The 19726-nt window shown below is 36.2% G+C and overlaps 1 protein-coding gene across 1 annotated transcript in view; it reads right to left on the reverse strand.

The window, feature by feature from the left end:
• Window positions 1-19726, reverse strand: part of ROBO1 (roundabout guidance receptor 1) — a 1245354-nt gene that overhangs the window by 99278 nt on the left and 1126350 nt on the right. Inside the window, exon 8 of the mRNA XM_049858153.1 lies at window positions 18129-18256. Coding sequence (XP_049714110.1) covers window positions 18129-18256 — 128 coding nt within the window. The remainder of the gene's footprint in view (window positions 1-18128; window positions 18257-19726) is intronic.

A 19726-nucleotide genomic window follows, 5' to 3' on the forward strand; every position in this document is an offset into this window, starting at 1 on the left:
ACAACCATACCTAACTGTTCTGACTTAACGTATAAATTTGACTTAAGGGCAGATTTAGGAATGGAATTTGTTCACAATCCTGGGACTGTCTGCCTATCTCCACAAGGTTTTCATTTTGGGAAGTGAGTTTGATTCTTAAATAATCCCTAATTAGTAAATTTTCTCAAAGCATAAAAATGTGAAATTAACCTATTCAGCTAATTCTGTGGACTCAGGATATTTTTCAAGTGCAAAAATCTCTCTGGTTTCTGTTGAGTGAGTCTAAAAGAGAAAAATATCAGCTATCTTTAAAAAAAATGTATGACGGTACATAGATGCTATATAATTGACAAATAGTTTTCTTTAGAAAAACATTTAGTTAAAATATTTGGGAGTGTTTAGGCTTACACACACACAAACAGATACTTATAATAAGTGACTTTCTTCCCCTTTTGAGTGAGACATCGAAGAGCTCAAGATAATTAATTTGAAATCTTCTGTATTCTTAGAGTATACATTGTTCATACACTAACATTTAGGTATAACTAAAATAAGAAGGCTATTCTTCAATAGGAGAGAAAGGAAGTAAAAATAGAAGGAAAGATGGAAGGGAGGGAGGAAGGAAGGAGATAGAGAAGAAAGAGGAGGAAGAATTGGAGGAGGAAGGGAAAGAAAAGGAAGGGAGGGAGAAAGGAAAAAAAAAACTTATCATATTTTTTATATGAGCTTGTCATATTCAGGAGGTATCAGCCAGAAAGATGATGAATGTTTGGGAAAAAAAAAAAAACTATACGGAAGCTGGAGGAAGACTTTTTTTTTTTTTTTTTAGGTCTGAAGAAAATAAGTTAGCTGAACAGATGCTTAAGAACAGTCTTTAGATTAGGTCTAATAAATACACGGCCCAGCCAGTCCTGATAACCACTTAGGCTAGAAGAAAAGGAGATAATGGGCCTAAATAATAGCATGAATGACTTCGGGAAAGTACAGAGAAGAAGCAGTTAACAGTAAAGGTCACTGAACCGTGAATTGGTTGCCAACTGGGATGTCTCCAGGGGTCTTTAAAAACGGGGTTTATTTCCATTTGGCCACAACAGTTTACATATAACCATATCTGGTAAAGGAATAGAGTAGTTGACTTTTAAAGTGCTTTCTACAGGAAGATTTGAAGAGATGGGAAAATTCAGATGTAAAGCAGGATAACTGATAGATACCTCTACTTGGCCCCCTCCCAATTTTCCCTTCAGATTATATACAAATGTATGCTAATTCCAGTAGACAGCAGAAAAGTAAAAAAAGAAAGTAAAAAAAAAAAAATTGCATATATTTTCATAATATTAAGATTTTGGTACTTTCGCATTGAGATCTGAATTTTTAAAACATAATGGCAAGTACATTTGACTCTATCCTTACAAGTTACAGTATTGTCATCCTTCACTCTTAAGAATAAATCATATGATTATAATGGCAGAAGGCTGCCACAGTATTTGGGTCTAAAATAATTTATGTATTCTAAACTCCTAGAGTTTAGAAGTTTAGAACTCCTAGAATAAGGAGTCCTGGTGGTCCAGTGGTGAAGTGCTAGGTTGCTAATTGAAAAGTCAGCAACTGGAACCCAGGAGCTGCTCCATCAGAGAAAGATTTGACAGTCTCTTCCATAAAGACTACAGCCTTGGAAATCCTATAGGGCAGTTCTACTCTGTCCTTTAGGGTCCCTATCAGTCAGAATCTACTCAACAGCAATGAGTTTGTGCTTTATTTTTGGTTAGGACAAACACTATTAGTAAGTATCAGAGAACAGCAACTGCCTTGTACAGGCTACAAATTATATCATCTTGATTATATAATTCATCTGTTAATTTACTGATATTAATTTTTACCAGTTTTTATTAGTAGCTGAGTTATAATGAATCCTTAAACTGATTTTTTTTTTTTTATTCCCTTCTACAGAGCTTGGTTAATAACAAGGGTCAAATTAAATATGACAGAACAGAATTGTTAATACTATATTCCAGAAAAATAAATGGGGCAAAGAGATGAGTGGCAGTATTTTTAGGAAGAAACACTTTTTTTTTTTTTTTTAAATAAAAGAGAAGAACACTCAAAATTTTAAGTGGGGAAGCTATCTACATTTTAACTGACAAAACTCAGTCACTGGTATGCTTAAGAAATTACATGCATAGATACTCATGAGTGATAACATTTCTAACAAAAACAGTTAAGATTTTTAATACTGGGTATCATTCCTCTTTTTGGGAAAAGATTTATCATAAAAGCCTGTCATGGCTTTCAACTTTTCAGACATAAAAATAGAGAGTTAAAGGAGGCATTTTTAGGATATATTTAATGGATACATAAAATACCATGAACTTTTCCCCTCCACTCAAATATCTCACATTATTCTGCAGATCAGTGGTTCTGGAGGTAATTTTGGTTGTCAGTACCAGGGATGAGATGGTGGTGGTAGGGAGTGCTACTAGCATCTAGTGGGTAGAATTTGGGGATGCTGGTAAACATCGTACAATGCACAGGACAGTCCCCACAACAAAGAAGTAACAAGGCCAAAATTTCAATAGTGCCAAGCTTTAGAAGCCCTGCTGTAGATTACTAATTTGATTTAAAGCTTAATACAATAGTAAAACTATTTATTTTACATCCCAAATCTATACAAAGCACCTAGCACAATGCCTGCCTGACATATTGTAGGTCAGAAAAGGTTAATATTCCTTTCCTTCCTCTTCTAAAAATCTCCACACTTTCCATGAAACCTTAGTCATGAAATGGAGCTACTTATTCTTTGCCTACTAACAAGCCTGAGGTTCAAATGTAACTACCTAGAAATCTCTGTGTGAGGAGGCAGTCCTTCCGATAAGTCCATGGCCATGGTTTGCCCCTTCTATTCCCCTGCTGGCATCTTTAGGCCTCATAACGAACTACTGTCCCCACTGAGATGTGATGTTTGTTAGCAGGGTTAAAAAGATGAAATTAGTCACACAGGCTTGAGGGTATAAAACCAGGAGTGGGAAGGCCCTTTTTGTCCTCTCAGCTATGATGTTAACGGAAGGCATTTGTGGGAAAAGCTTTTAGTCCACCCTACCTGGCCTGGGCACGACTGGCAGAGGGTAGGGCTTCTTTGTGAAGTCCCTCACCCATGGCACAAAGTTGGGTATGTATGAAGGGTCACCATCTCCACCCAAACAGTCTTCTCTAGTTGGTTTGGGAGGGGGGGACTCAAAAATGGATACGGGTCTGTTCTGGAGTGCTGACTGCTTCTTCTTGTGAGCCATAAAAGCTACTTTCCACATGCTGCTGCTCCTCTCGGAGTGTCTGGTGTGTTTAGACCATGATATTCGTGGAGTAATCAATAATGGTGCTTGGTACCCTCTTTCCAGTGGCTTTCCAATTAGAAACTGGGGACAAATGGAGGGTCCCACATTCTGACAATGTGTATGCCGACTAACACACAGGATCTCAGGATCATCATGTGTTGGTTGATATTCCCTCAGACAGTCAGAAAGCTAATAAACTAGGTCTTTCCTCTCCCTCCTCCTTGAGATACATAAACCATGACCAAATTCCATGGCTTTTATTTCCTCTTTCTAGATTCCATCCTCCTCTTTTCATCTCCACGGACACCACTCTGGCCACAGCTGTCCAACACCTCTCACCTGAACTATTACGACGACTCTAGTGGTGAACGCTATCTACTCTTGCTTTGATTCCAATTCAATATCCATAATGCAGCCAATGATCCTATTTCTTCAAATCCTTCAATATGGTCCCTTTGCTCTTAAAATAGAGAACGAAGTTCCTCACGGGGCCTTGATATGTAATTCTTCAGTGTGCTCTGATATCACATCTCCTCTATCTCCCTAACCCAGCCCCTAGGGTTTCTTTCAGTCCTTGAGTCCATCACGCTATGCTCCTTTCTTCCTGTAGTCCTGTCTGTGCTCTGCCCTGGGCTTCTCCCTTTTACCATGTAATTCCTTTAGCTCTCAGCTCAAAAGAAATATTTCTTCAAGAAGCTACCTCTAAATCTGATGTTAAATTATGTCAAAATTCTATATAGTTTCATTCAACTTTAATTTTCTCCCACAGCACTTATTATAGTTTATAATTATATATTTGTGTGATTATTTTATGTTCCTCCCAAACTGGTCTGCAAGCTCCATGAGGGTCAGTATGTAACTGCTTTGATTGCCATTATTTCTCTAGAACTTAACAATGTGAGGTCATTACTCACATTGTAAATATATGTTGAAAGAGTCAACATTGACAGCAATGTTCCTATCTCCAAATTGAAAGCACTTTCTCCTTCCCTGGCATGTTGATAGCTTTATGAACCCCTTTTCATTTTCTACTGGTATTTTAGATATTTGCGTATATCTCTCTTCTGCACCAGAGTCCCTAGGTGGTGCAAACATTTCATGCACCTGGCTAACTGAAAGACTGATGGTTAGAGCCCACACACAGGCACTTGAAAGAAAAAAAAAAAGCCAGGTAATCTATGTCTGAAAAATCAGCCATTGAAAACCCTATGGAGCTCAGTTCTCTCAGACACATGAGGTCCCCATGAGTCAAGTGCTAACTGGTGACGACAGGGGTCTGTTCTTCACTAGTCTGTAACAGGCTCTGCGAGGTCAAGATCCATGTCTTATTCACGTGGGCATCCTTCACAGGGCCCAGCATATTGTTTTGTACACAGAAAGTGCTCAAGAATTTATTTGAAAATTTGGAACACCTATCTTCAAATTGTATATTTCATAAAGGATCTGTAGTTTAGGTGCATGAGAGTATTATGATAAAATTATTCAACTGGCAGTTAAATAATTTTTTGTCAACATTCTGTCTATAATTCATCAGGTCTGTAAACCTGCACGTGGGTCTCCGTGTGACACAGCTTATGCTCAACTACTCACCTGAAGATTAGCTGTTTGAACCCACTAGCAGCACCACAGAAGAAAGGGCTGGCAGTCTACTTCCACAATGATTTCAACCAAGAAGACCCTATGGAGTAGTTCTACTCTGTAACACATGTGGTTGCCGTGAGTGAGAATCAACTCTATGGCAATGGGTTTGGCTCTTGTTTGGTGAACCTGCATAAATCACGTAACCTTTGTCCATCTCAGTTTAATAGTAAAGAGCCATTCATGCTAGCCAGCTGTGTTAGATCACATACTGGAAACCCTCACAGCAACTGTGTAAGGAAGGGCTAAATATTCCAAGTTTCCAAAAGCAGGAAAGTGAAAATTAAGTAACCTTCTTAAGGTCCCGCATCAGGTAAGAAATTGTTCCTGTGTGGCATCGCGTCAGGTTCTATTCAAAGTAACTGTAATTGACAGAGTAGTACTGCCCCATAGGGTTTACTAGGCTATAAGCATTATGGGAGCAAATCATCAGGTCTTTTCTCCCATGGAGCCTTTGGTCTTTCAAACTGCTGACCTTTCAGTTAGCGGCCAAGTGCTTACCCGTTGCACCACCAAGGCTCCTTAGGTAAGAAATAGAGGACTAGAATTCAGGTGTGTCCAGCTCTTAAACTGCTTACTCTTCTCACTCTATTGCATTACTCGTTAGTAAAATGAGAGTTAAACCTACCTTAACATAACCTTGGTTCAGAAATGTCTTAAATCCATGATCTAAACAAAATAACTTTCAATAAGAAATGATTTAAATACACAATGCATACATGAATATACTAGATGAGCGCGAATGCATAATTGACTCTGCTCATACATTTTGGGAAAAAACAACTCATGCCATATTTTGTTTTCTCACACAAATAATGACAAAACAGCCAATTCCATCCCTGAAAAACGGTGTGATGCAATCTTTTAGGTCAACCAGTGCAAATGTAAGCAACCATGAAATCAAATGTTTATGTTCCCAGTTAACTATGAAGTATAAGAAAGGTGTCTCCAACTTCAATTTTATCAATTGTAAAACACAGACTTGAAATTATTTCTAAGCCCCATCCATTTCAAGCATTTGAAGTCTCAGCAATCTAACAGGGATTTATATAACTTAGCATTCATTCTCGAGAAACCTAAATAAGGTCAAGATTATTTATTATCAGCTCACTTTAATAATTAAGACCATTAGTAATACATATCAAAAAGCCTAAGGAGAAACACACAAGCATGTCTCATCTCTTTACTAATAAACTAAACACACACTGATTGAAATGACTATTTCACCACCTACAAAGTCAACTTTTTAAAAGCACTTTTACAAAATGGCTAGATCTATCAGGTTTAATTGTGCCTTGCTCTAAACTCTCTCCTAACACCCACAGACACACAAAATAAACGTCCTAAAGCTAACTTTAACAACAATTTATGGATTTTCCTACCCTCATAAATCTGTTATAAAGCTATTACTCAGCTTTATTTTGTCTTATACTTATTTTAGTATTTTCTGCAGGTGTGTTTTTACTGGCACGTTATTTATCAGGTCATGAGAGTAGCAGTTCAAAAGCAAATTAAAAGTGGTCAAGGTATTTTAATCAGTTGTGCTAACTTTAGGTATGATATTACAAAGTAGTAACTTCTAATTTATGCAGAATCTTGTTTAAGAAAAACTAAAACAAAAAAGCATCTTACCATATTTCTTAATTATTTAAATAAGATTCAAAGAACACCAGCTTCAACATTATTATAAAGTATGACGAGTCTGAAAATGAACATGATGTTTGGAATACGGTTTGTGAGGCTACGAAGAATGAAGACTGTTCAGCTTAATTATTAATACTGTGCATATGCATGAAAATATTTAAAATGTTAGCAAACAGATAATGATACATATGGGTTTGTAAAAAGTCAATTTTTCATCATCTTGCATATGTAGTTTATCCAGGGTTTGTCATAAGGAAAAGGTGTCCATAAGGTCATATAGGCTACAGTTATTCTCTTTTAAACAATAACTAATCTCAATCATTGTATCTCCTAATAATTCTGGATAAAGTAGAATATATTAATGTGAATTAACATAAAATGAATTATTTGATACTAAATGATCCACAGTATCACAAAGTAATTCTAAGTTTTAGAATGACGAGAAATTTTTAGCAATGCATTTCACATAAGCTACCTGTAAAACACTAGAGCAAAAAATAAATCCATTTCTCCAAATTTCATTCTCAGGCTAATTCAGGTTATAAAGATTCTTACCACTCAATTGCATACTTCCACAATGATGCACTTTACAATATAGGTTACTAAAGGCAGGTGAAAATTTATACATCTATAAAACTGGCCCATGAGAAAACCTTACCCACTGTTACGTAGACGAGTAAATCACAGCAAAGCTCAGAACATTGCGGAGGGCCCATGATGTCCTATTTACTAGTACAGTGCTATGTTATCACAGAATCATCTTATGTATCAATTATTTCTTGTACCTGACTGCTGTACTTATTTTTTCAAATATTTGCCTGAAACACACATTCCGAGTGTGTTTTGAATTCTCTGCCGGAAGGCCACATGGTGAATACTTTTTGTTTTTGATTAATTGTTATGATTTTTATCAGTTCATTTGAAATAACTGAAAGCAACCACAAACGTGCATGAGTGCCTGATAGAAATCTAAGAGAATGTCACATCTTCAGGCATCATTAGGATTAAAATGGCTATTTCTTTAAGCTGTAAGAACATAAAAGTTCTTTACTTTATGATGCCTACAGAAAAAAAAAAAATGGCAAAGAATCATAGGCCAAAATGCTGGGCCTCAATCAAATCAAATTGCATAAAAAGCCAGCAGGAGCGGAGCTCAGCATTGTATTTATGCCACTGGATCAGAACAGTTAGGCGAGGGAGCCATTCTCACAAATCATTCTCTTGTTACGTTCTGCAGTGGGACTTCATTAAACCTCTTAGCTGATGGCATTTTACTTTCAGCCTGCTCACAAAGAGCTCAGCTGGCAATTCTTTACAAGTCTCCAATCACACATTGTGGTTTTGAGGTTTTCTTTTTACAATAGCAAATCTTTTGCCCATCTGCCTCGCAAGTCTTTGGCTGAAGTATAGATTTTACTATCATTAATATTATTATTATTACCAACATCATCATCATTTTCTAACTGAAACATACACACACCAAATCCTGAAAGTGAGGCATTTGGAATAAGACTCTTAAGGTCAGCATATACAGAAGATACCTCCAAGAGGTGGTAAACATATATATATATATATATAATTGTATATATTATGCTACCCTCACCCCTGACGCCGTGTTTCCTCTGGCACTACTGGCCTCACTGGGTCTCTGTGGATTACTGCCATATGTCCTGAAGAGTCATTCCCCAGAGAACCAGGGCAACTCTATCTTGTCAGAGCCCGGCAAAAGTGTCACCCACTTATCAACGTTCTTAAAATTGCCAAGTAAAGCTTCAGGGGTCTCACAAAATGTGTTCCATCAAAACGTTGATGAATTCACAGTTCTTAACCAGGATCACAGATTGTAGTAAACCTAGCTTGAACCTGCAAAAGGCCCCCTTGATACTATTAGTTTTGGCTTTGACTCAAATAACAACGTTAATGGTCTCAAACAATGCACTATTGTACTAGCAGCTTTTTTGAAATAAGCAATTTAAGGAAACTACTCCAACAAGTGATTTAAATGAAGTCTACATCAAAGAAAGGAAATTCAGAACTGAAGGGTCCAATTTTTTCTCTCATTCCTTCTTTTATGCTTAGGTATCATAAGAGCTTTAAAAAGTCATATGATGCTTACACAAAGATCCCATATGCTGATAAACAGTTAAACATAGTGACCCCTTTTATGAAAACCACCCACAGATTTACATAATAGGCCTTCTTTCCCCAATGTTTGTTTTTGAATGTTCATTACAGTTATTTGCTACTACTGTCAATAAAATCTACAATAACTTATTTGTTTAGTTTTACCTAAATTTTATTTTCATATTCTGAAATAACTATCTAGCGGTCCACAAAAATAGTCAGACACACACACACACACACACACACATCATGTTACATTGTGTAACTGGACTATGCTTTCCGATCCATTCTCAAGACTATTAATGTTTTATATTATATGCAAGTTATTAGTGAGGAATATTTATCCAAATTATTTTTATCTTCAGTTTATTTAACAGTCTGTTATATGGATTATTATTTATGGAACAAGCAGTGAAGGGAATCAATGCTATTTATTCTATCAGGAAATGTAGTAGCATTGAACATAATTATGTTTAAGGATCAAAGGGAATATGTTAATTATGGATTTGTTAGTGAAAAAAAGCAAACATTATTTGGATCTCAAATACATATCAAATGTGCGTAATTAATAAAAACAAAAAGTAATTTTAATAAATGTAGAATTTTTTGTATTATACTTCACTTCTCTGCCATTGCCTAAAGCAACTAGAATAAAGATTGACTTTTTTTTAAACCTCAGTTACAGAAGCTTTGATAGCTTTTATTTATTGAAAAGTATATAAAACCCAGCAGCTAGCGTTGTGGGAGCTACACACATGAATCAGATCTAAATCATTTTATAGAGCTAAGGATATTCAGCTAAGGACATTGAAGGTACATAAAGTCCTCATTCTGACACATACAAGAGAAGACACATCACTGAACTGTGTGTCATCCTCACCGTCATCATCACCATCATCTCCTTACCATCATCTTCATCAGTTCCACTTTTACTGAACATTTGAAAGCATCACACAATGTGCTAAGCATTTTATATCCATCAACTCATTTAATCCCCCCAGTTATCCTATGAGGGAGATATTTTTACCCCCATTTCACTAATGAGACAACTAAGAATCAGAAATTAAGTAACTTGCACAGTCAGCATTTAAATCCAGGTGTGTCTATCAGAAAGTCTGTGCTATTAACTTTCTGCAGTATTTAACTACGGGATGTTTCTTAGCAGCAGGAAAAAAAAAAAATGTCTGCCTATGACAAGCTTATCAAAGAAATTTTAAGGACTAATTTTCAAAGCTAGATCTAGATATCAAGTAGTCACAGAAAATTCCTATTGCAGAAAAGTAAAACAACGACCAAACTCTACATTAATTACCGGCAAGAAAAATTAAAATCTCTACAGGGAAAATAAAAATTACTGGAAATTTGATGGATTTTTAGTTCTCTTTTAGAAGTTGATGAGAAAAATAATTTTAATAATACTAACAAGAATTGTCTTGCAGAAACACTTTGTATTCCACAAACCACTTTTATGTGAATATAACTTTTGTTAATTATCTTCTTTAATCTTATCTGCTCAGCGATGTTTATATTACATGTACATTCATTTTTTTCCCCCAATACATGAGAACATAAATTCAGAGAAGTTACTTGCCCAGGACCCCACAGCTTGTATGGCATCAGAGCCAACACTTGATTCACTCATAAAGAAAATGTTTTGTGAGTACCCAGGATGCACCTGAGACTACAGTGAGCCAAGTGTGCCCCGAAGAAACTCACTGTCAAGCAGGACAGACATCAACATGTGGTAAGGGCAGTGACAGCATTCACTGGGAACATGAAGGGGGTTACCAAACACAGAAGCACTGGGGAGCATCAGGAGAGCTTCCTGGAATATACTCGCCCAAGCTGAGTCCAAGGATAGGAGTGCTTAGCAGGTAGAGGATGGTGTTGCTGGGGTGCAGGGCATGTTAGACCAAGGAGGCAGAATTAGGAAAAGCCCATGAAAAACTATTTATACAAGATAGGGATCCTTGACTAAAAGGACTGTAAGAGAAGCTAGGCAGCTAGGCAGAATACCATTAAGTATTTTGAATCTTATCCTTGAGAGATGGAAACCACAAAAATGTTTCCTGGAAGGACCTAATATAATTCCATTTGTGCTTTAAGTAAATGAACCAGTTGTGTGCTGAATGGATTCTACGGGATAAGATGGAGGCAAGGAGACTGGGTAGAAGCCCAAGTTTCACTGATGGATGATAAGGGCCTGAATTAGAGCAAGGATAAGAAGGTAAGGTGAGAGATTTGAGAAATATTTAAAAGGCAAAATCAGCAGAACATCTTGGTGATTGATGAGAGGTAGGAAACGCAAGAGGAGGAAGCGTAAAGCATAATCTCCCAGCCTTCTGCCAAGTACGTCTCAGCACACAGCATCACTACCAACTGAAATGCAGACTGTAGAACTCAGCTTCTGACCCTAGTCTGCTATTACTTTCACTGCATCACCATTGTTTTCTGTGGATTAATAGTCGTAGTCTCTAATCGTTGCTTTCTGTTTTACTGAAAGTTCATAACTACTCTTCAATTCCACAGTACATTCGGACTATAAATAGGGGTCAATCATAAACTTTAGCACCCTAGATAGTTCAGCAAGGTTTCTTGTTGGAAGCATGTAGTTCACTCTCGGCAAGAAGAGAGGCCCCAGAAAAACAACCCATTAGTGGCAATTAAGTTAGCCAAAAGACAGCACAGAACTTTTTTTCCACCTATGTGTCTCCCTTGTCTCATGCCAGTCTTAGACTTTCAGGCTCAGCCTTCCTGGAGCTGTCACTGGCTAATCAAGCCTAATGAGGAGGCACTGTGTTCCTTCATTACAGACAAGGCATACTTACGGGAAGCATCAGACAAAATAACAATCCTTCAGAGCCGAACGGAAAGTACATCAATTCTTTTGATGACTCATTTTAACATTCCTATTATATGCCTGGTGGTAAATTTAAAGAGACACCAACATAATTCATAACAGCATATGTTGTAATTTAAAAATAAGAATAAAACAGGTGATGAAGCTGAGAGAATGGCGTAATTTCACCTCAAGGAAAGAACAAGAAGAGCTGGGATTTCACAGAAATCTCATGCTCCTGGTGAACAGAGCATCACCTGGTTTACTGATGCTTGGCACCTGCCTTTTAACAAAGCAGTTGCTGAGGGTAGAGGAGGGCAGAAAAGCAACTGTTTCTTGAGCTTCCAAGAATAACTGGTCCCTGGGAAAAGCCTGCAGAGGCACGCACTGGGGTGGGAATTGAAATCTAAATGTATATTCCTGTGCCGACCTGGCCCAGCACTCAGTCCTAAAGGGACACAGAAGGACTAAATGTCTTTTAGTTCCTATTGTAAGAAAGACAAACAAAAATGGGATTAGATTTTCTTAATGGCTCAAGTAAGGAAAGAGAAAAGGTGATTGCTTGGGGAAGGGCTGGTGTATGGAAGTTCTTTCTCAGTTCACTTTCCTATGACAGACACAGTGATGGGAACATGATCACTCTGGTGACAGAGAGTCACACATTTACTTTGGAAATGAAACTCTGACAGTAATAAGAGCTGCTTTATCTGTGAGGTTGCAAAGGGGTAGACAGATTAATAATGCCACTGAGTTCACTCTATTTAAGCAATGAGTATCACTGAAGTACGGAATCATAAGAAATCTTAGAAGCCGAGGACAAACTTGGAAATGGGAGAAATTCCAGGTTTAAGCTAAACCCTATGTGGCTTTATCTCCTATCTTTCACTTGGGATAGCACTTGTTGAAAGTAGAATTATTTTAAAATCGATCAATATGATTGTCATCATAAATATTAGTTTAAAAGTTTTTTAATCAACAGGATATAAATATTTTTTCTTTTACTTTTTTAAAAAATGTTTTGAAGCTGCATCCAACATGCTTTTCTTAAAGCTACATTTAACCAGGGAAAAAGAGTAGCCACTTATAGATTAACACAAACTGGTTCAAAAATAAAAACAAGTAAAATAATTAAAGTTGCTTATCCTGTGATTCCAAGAAGAGCCACAAGGGCAACCCTGCAGGCATCTAGTAAAGCCTAACAGGTTTAGATTATAGTAAAATCATATAAAATAAACCTGCAACCACTCTGAACACCAAGGGAAAGGAGGCATTTTAGCAGTTTCAATGACACACCATTTAAAAACTTGGCAGAGCATCTCTATGCATCAATTTTGTAGTGGTTAGATTTTATATTTTATAGGTATGTCTTAACCTATAAAATGCTTATAAATACTACACTATATATCTTGTTTCTTAAAAGATGGGGCCGTTATGCAATATGAAACCCTAGTTCACAAGAGAATCCATTCCTGCCAAGATAGGGCCTGCAATCCTAAAGCTTGTGAAATTGAGGCATAAAAGTATAAATAAAATAATATGATAAATAAAAATTGACGTGACATATCTTTAAAAAGATGTTTGATTTTGTTTGTGTATTTGAGATCCACAAATAGAGATTTTTTGAGGAGATGTGTAGTTGTTAGACATGTGGGAGAAAATATGGATGCAGGCAAACATTAAGTATAAATGTAACAACATTGATGGTGTAAAGTCACATACGCTAAACCACTGATTAGTCTAGAAAATGCTGGAATACCAGGTTCAAGTTAATTTAACTTTCTGGTTAACTGGGGATTAAGAAGAAACACTTTTCTGTTGTAATCATTCCAAAGAGAATTATTTCACCGCTCTTTTATTGGCTTGTATACCCATGTAATGAATATTAATTATTCTTCAATGGATCAAATTATTGCAGAGCCTTTGAGTTCATTTTGACAATAAAACAAAAAAAAACAAAGCCATTGCTGTCAAGTCGATTCTGACTCATAGCAATCCTAAAGGACAGAATAGAACTGCCCCATAGGGTTTACAAGGAGCAGCTGGTGGATTCAAACTGCAGATCTTTTGGTTAGCAGCCGAGCTCTTAACCATTGTGCCACCAGGGCTCTTTAGTTTCAACAATATATCAAAACTGATATGCAGTTGAAAGGAATGTGGATGGTCTTTATATTACAATATCTATAGATCCAAGACTAGATTTATTTTTAATCCCTAACTTACTAATGTCACCAAATTACATTAAAATTTTCCTTTTTTCCAAGTAAAATAAAATTTTCTACATTATGAATCAATACTTTGATTTGGTTTCAATGGATTTGGCATTCTGCTGCCCAAGAAGATGTATTCCAACCAGTGTTGCAACAGAAATATAAGTGGTATAGCTTTTAGGGGTACAATGCTTTGCTGTTAACAGGAAGCATATTTCTTTCTGAAATGCTTTTCACCCAAGGCTTGGAGTTGTTAATTGAGGGTTCTAAGTGGTCATGAATGAGAACATTTGAGAATATTTGTTCATGGATAATCTCAGAATTCTTAGATGAATTACCAGAAACCATCCCCATTTTATACAGAGAAAAACTGAGATGCTAAGAATCTAAAAAAAGGAAAACAGTCATTCATAGAGGTAACAGAATCAGGACTGAGGTTATATGCCCTCTGCCAAATGTTTTCTCAGAAGAACAACATTCCATTGCACATAAAATGTAATGATTTTTGAAAATTTCAATTCCCAAATGGTCGTAATTTCCATAAATTAATTTAGTTACTCGGCAAAACTTCAACATAAGTGCAGCACTAACTTTGATGGTATTAGCAAAATCCAAAACATTTACTATAAAAAACAGTAAATATTAAAAAAAAAAAAAGTGTTGCCTTTGAAAAAAAAATTTCCAATAATTTGTTACATAATAAATCACTATAAGGCTATATACTTCAGATTTCTCATTTACAGTAGCAGAGGATGAACTCTCTCTCTAGAATTATCTGAACATTACTATTTTTCTTACTAAAAAATAGCTATCAATAATAATATCACTCATATGAGCATAACACCCCTTATTCACAAAAAATTTACTCCATGGCCTACAATATTATACATACATATACATGAACAAAAAAGAACCAAACCCATTGCCATCGAGTTGATTCCAACTCATAGTGAACCAACAGGACAGAGTAGAACTGTCCCCCCCTAGGGTTTTTGAGGAGTGGCTGGTAGATTTGAACTGCTGACCTTTTGGTTAGCAGCTGAGCCACCAGGGCTCCATATATATATATACACACACACAAAATTTATATACATATACACAAAGTTTATATATATACACATACAAATTTTTTATAATATTTACAAAATTTAATTTAATCCTTATAAACATCCTGTGCAGTTGCTATTATGAAGCTTATTTTACAGATAGGGTAACTGTGGCCCAGGAAATTTAAACAACCTCTTCCAAGTCACACAGTTACTTAAAGACAGAAGTTAGAGTCAATTAAATTCTAACACCAACACTCATGCTCTTAGCTATATAGTTCTTGTAACTCACTTTTCCCAGCTCTAGTAATTCCCGAACTATAAAGGAAATTTTTAGTTTTCCTTTATTCTCCCCATCAGCTCATCAAGTGACTCCTCTAGCTCAGAGGTTCATAAACTTTATGGATTAAAAACAAATTTCTATACCCAACCCAGGTCTCCTAAATCAGATTTTTCAGGGACAAGCCTGGATAATCTATGTATTTCAGAAGCAACTTCAGATAAGGTTATCCCTTTGTTGAGCTCTAGATTTTGTTCTACTCCCTTTCAAGCACAGACCACCAGGCAGCCGTCAATCATAAATGACAATCTTTTCAAATTTGATCCAAGAGAACCTACTGTTGACACTCAGCATCAAAGCAACCAGAACTGCTTGAGTGTCATCTAGAAGGTCCCTGTGATACTTTTCTCACCCAAGGAGAATTTGGATTCCATATACCTATTTCAAATTTTAACCAGTATTTATTAGATAAAGTGCCTACTACCTACCATTTTTTAATGCAAATAACATGTGCCAACAGCAGCCCCCCCTCCCGCCCCCAGTATTTTTGTCAGGATCACTATGCCCATTTTTTTTTACATGCTGTACTGGGGGTTAAAGGAGTCCTGGTAGTGCAGTAGTTAAAGCTCTCAGCTGCTAACCATGAGGTCAGCATTCAAACACACCAGCTGTTATGCTGGAAAAAGATGTGGCAGTCTGCTTCGGTAAAGATTTATAGCCTTGGAAACCCTATAGTGTCACTATGAGTCAGAATCCACTCGACCAGTGGTTTTTTTTTTTTTTTTTAAACTGGGAGTGAAATATCCACACTGATTTCAGGTAGGTTTTTCCCCTTGCATGACTTCTGCCAGGAGCACAGGATTTTGTTGCCCTAACACCAATTCTCAAAATTAAATATTCATTGTATGTGGAGGGAGGGATACTAGGATTATTAATTTTTTTTAATCCATACCGACTCTAATGGTGCCTTTTAAAAACGAACCACACACAAAAAACAGGTATTGAAACAACTGTATTACTCAATTTCTTACTGTGATTAATTCTTGCTAGCACATGGATTCATTTCTGATTTGTTTCCTTTTAGGATTTAGTATTTTTAAACACTGAATCTAATATGAAGAAAAAATACAGAAATTCTCAAAATTTCCTTTGAAGGACTTTTTTTCCCTTAGTTATCTTTTGCAGTTGGGAATCATGTTACTTTCTTTAACATACTGTGTATATTACTCTAGCATGTGAAAAGATAATCTAACAATGATGTTAATATGCATATTTTATTTTAATATTGGAATAAAATAATACCTTCTCAACTATATGCTGATCTTTCATAAGTTTATAGAAAACCCAATGTCACTGAAAGAGAACTTTTAAATTCTTCAAGCAGTCTCTGGATTTGTTCATTTGTGTTGAATTTCCACTAAAATCCAGGCTTAGAGAGCAAGAATTCCATATGGAAAACTAAAGGCTGAATTAAGTAGCCGTGGAACCGAGTTTAAAATTGCATGAGGATAGTCTATTTTGATTTCAATGTCTCCTGTAGATACAGCAGAATGGCTATTATTTATAAAAGCATCAGGCTACCGAGGTAAAGGGCTTTAAAACATAAAGTGAAACACATCTCACCAACTAATGTGGTAGACAATCAACTTCCTGTCACAATTGCCTGGAGATAGATACACCTTTTCATGTCTTGTATTCATCCTGGGCTATTTTCACTCCCTCTGGAGGGCTTTTGAACTTGGATTTGACATCTCTTAAATTTATGCTTTCTCTAAATGTAAAGGGGTTTTCTTTTCTTACGGTTTTTAGCCTTATTTGGAGTTCAGGTCTAACTTAGATTGAAGAGAAGTAGTCTAGGCCTTAGAAATTCAATGTTTGTTCTTGATCTTTTTTTTTTTTTCTTTTGTTTTTATGAGGTTAAGCTAAAAACCCCAAAGTGGGACATAATGGCTTTAGAGACAGGAAGGAAATATTCTCTATTCTTTTTTTATGGTGTAAAAAAGCCCACAAGGCTCTTTTGTAGAAAGCTCACAGTAGAAGCACTCCCTCAAAAGCCACCTTTTTCTTCTTAATAGCCTTAGAGGAGACAGTGTTCAGAAAAGATGACAGCACCAAGTGTTGCTAATGTTAGACCCAGAAACAACTAAGTGGTTTATGACCAAAATTCTTGTTTACTACATACTTGTCAAAATAGGGAAATTTTTTCACCATTAAAACTCTCTTTAAAGGCCACTGTCTCTCAAACTCCACAAGGAACAATTTGTCACCCAAAAAGAAAAAAAAAAAAAACAGTTCTCAGGTGAGAGATAGTGAGAAATAATCAGTATGGCATCATGGAGAAAGGGAGGAAGGGATTATGAGATTGAAAAACTTCTGGATTATGGATACAAAGGAGGTTACAAAACCAGTTCTGCCTATCAGTTTAAGACAGGACCCTGACCTTCAGAAAACATGTAGTTGTAAAACCTGGTATCCACTATGGTTCCTATAACACCAAATGGTAAATCCTTATCAAAATTAGTACACCACAAGTGCAATTCATTCATGCAACACACTGAATATCTGTGATGTCACAGGCCCTGTGTGCACAGAAAAAAGATCACAAAATCCCTACTCTCAGGAGGGAATTTCAGTGTTCCCATGTTTGTGTTGTAAATTGTACAGACCCCTGGAGGTACATAACTTGGTGTGATGGAAGATTTGTATTTCCCTCAAAAAATAAAGTTTTCATGGCAATAGCTGGCATTTAATTAAAGGATTATAATGACTCTATGTTTCAAGTCCTGGACATTTGGAGAACATTCTCCACCTCTACACAACGAAGATGGAATTTTTCATAATTTTGAAAATTTAATTCAATTTCCTGTAACAAAGTTCCCATAGGAAAAACAAAAACTTTCCTTAAATATGTCTGAAATAAAATATTTACATTAAAATTTACAGTGTCTATTTAATATGGACTTCTCCAACAGTATCTCCTTCAAATTTCAAACAACATGTGTCATATGCTAAAACAACTACAATAAAAGGGTCCCCAGATCCTACCTTGTACAGTCAGAGTAGCTGAGGCTTCAGCTTTTCCAACCATATTTTCTGCAACACAAGTGTATGACCCCATATCACCAGCCACCACCTTCCGAATTTTCAAGGTATGATCGTCTCGAATTTCATATCTAATGATATAACAAAAGAAAACATAGTTCAGTGGCTTTCTACTTGAAAGATCTCATCATTACATATGTGATGTGTCTAGGCATCAGATGTTATGCAGCAGTCTCTTCAGGAAATTTAATATGAAGTGTAAATTGTGGCTTTCCGCTAAAATCAGTAAGCAAATAGAAAGGATTTTGTTATTATATTTAGGTGGTCTTTCTAAAAGAAAATTTGAGGATAAATATGGCATTTATTGATTTGTTTCCCTAAGAAACTGTTACCTTTAATTGAAGGTATTTAATTAAAGGTCTTTTTATATGCCAGTGTAAGTGTTTTGTAGTATTTGTCTTTTAAAATTCTTACAATTGTATGAGGTAAGTATTATACTCATCTCCATTATACAGATGAGAAAACTTTGAGCATAAGAAGGTAAGGTCACTTGCCTATGGGCCCCAGCTAGTAGAGGGGCAGTCTCATTCTAGAGTTCACTTGCCTCACCTCATTATACCCAGCAACCCATTATACCCCTCCTTAAATGTTGGGTTTCCCTTGGAGTCTCCCTTCTCTACTCTTCTCCCTCTTCATGCTCTCCCTGAGTTATACTATCTACTATTGTTTACATATTGATCAACCACACAAACATTCCCAACCCCTATTTGATCTAAGTGCCACATTTATATTTCTGATGACTACTAATTAGACATCACATTCCACAAAATCCATAAAACAAACTTGTTGCCGTTAAGATGATTCCAACTCATAGCAACCCTACAGGATACAGTAGAACTGCCCCATAGGGTTTCCAGGGAGCGGCTGGTAGATTTGAACTGCCAATCTTTTGGTTAGCAGCTGAGGTCTTAACCACCGTACCACCAGGGCTCCACATATTCCACAGGTACCTAATATTTAATATGTTACATAAAACTTTCATTTCTTCCTCTAACACATGAATTAACTTGTTCTAACACAATCTTTTTTTTTTTTTTTAACACAATCTACCTATCTTCCTGCACCACCCCTCTACAAAGTAATTTAAGTTGTCGATTTAGTCTTAGCAATTTCTCCTCAATAAAGATGCGTCTCCATCTCATCTGCCAGTTCCGACTCTCTGGATCTTTAACTGGTCTCCCTGTCATTAATTTCCTCCCACAATAGTTTATTATTCATAGTGCTAAGATCATTTCTTTAAATTTGTTCTGTTTTTATATTTAATCCTAATTAAATTTAAAATTTTCATTTTTAAATTTAATTCTGTTCATACTAATCTCTCTTGGCTCATCAGTGTGCATGTAATATATTTCTAAATTTCTTAGCCTATTATACAAAGCTCCTGACAATTTACCCCCAGAGTCTCCAACCTTATATCCCATAGCTCCTTGCTACTTGCCCTATAGATTAGTCAGGCTAAACTTTCCACCACTCAAAACATGTCATGTTCTTTCTCAGATGTGTGCCGATGTTGTGACATCTCTTTGTCCTGGCATACCTTC

Source organism: Elephas maximus, chromosome 18 (genome assembly GCF_024166365.1).
Source record: "Elephas maximus indicus isolate mEleMax1 chromosome 18, mEleMax1 primary haplotype, whole genome shotgun sequence".
NCBI lineage: Eukaryota > Metazoa > Chordata > Mammalia > Proboscidea > Elephantidae > Elephas > Elephas maximus.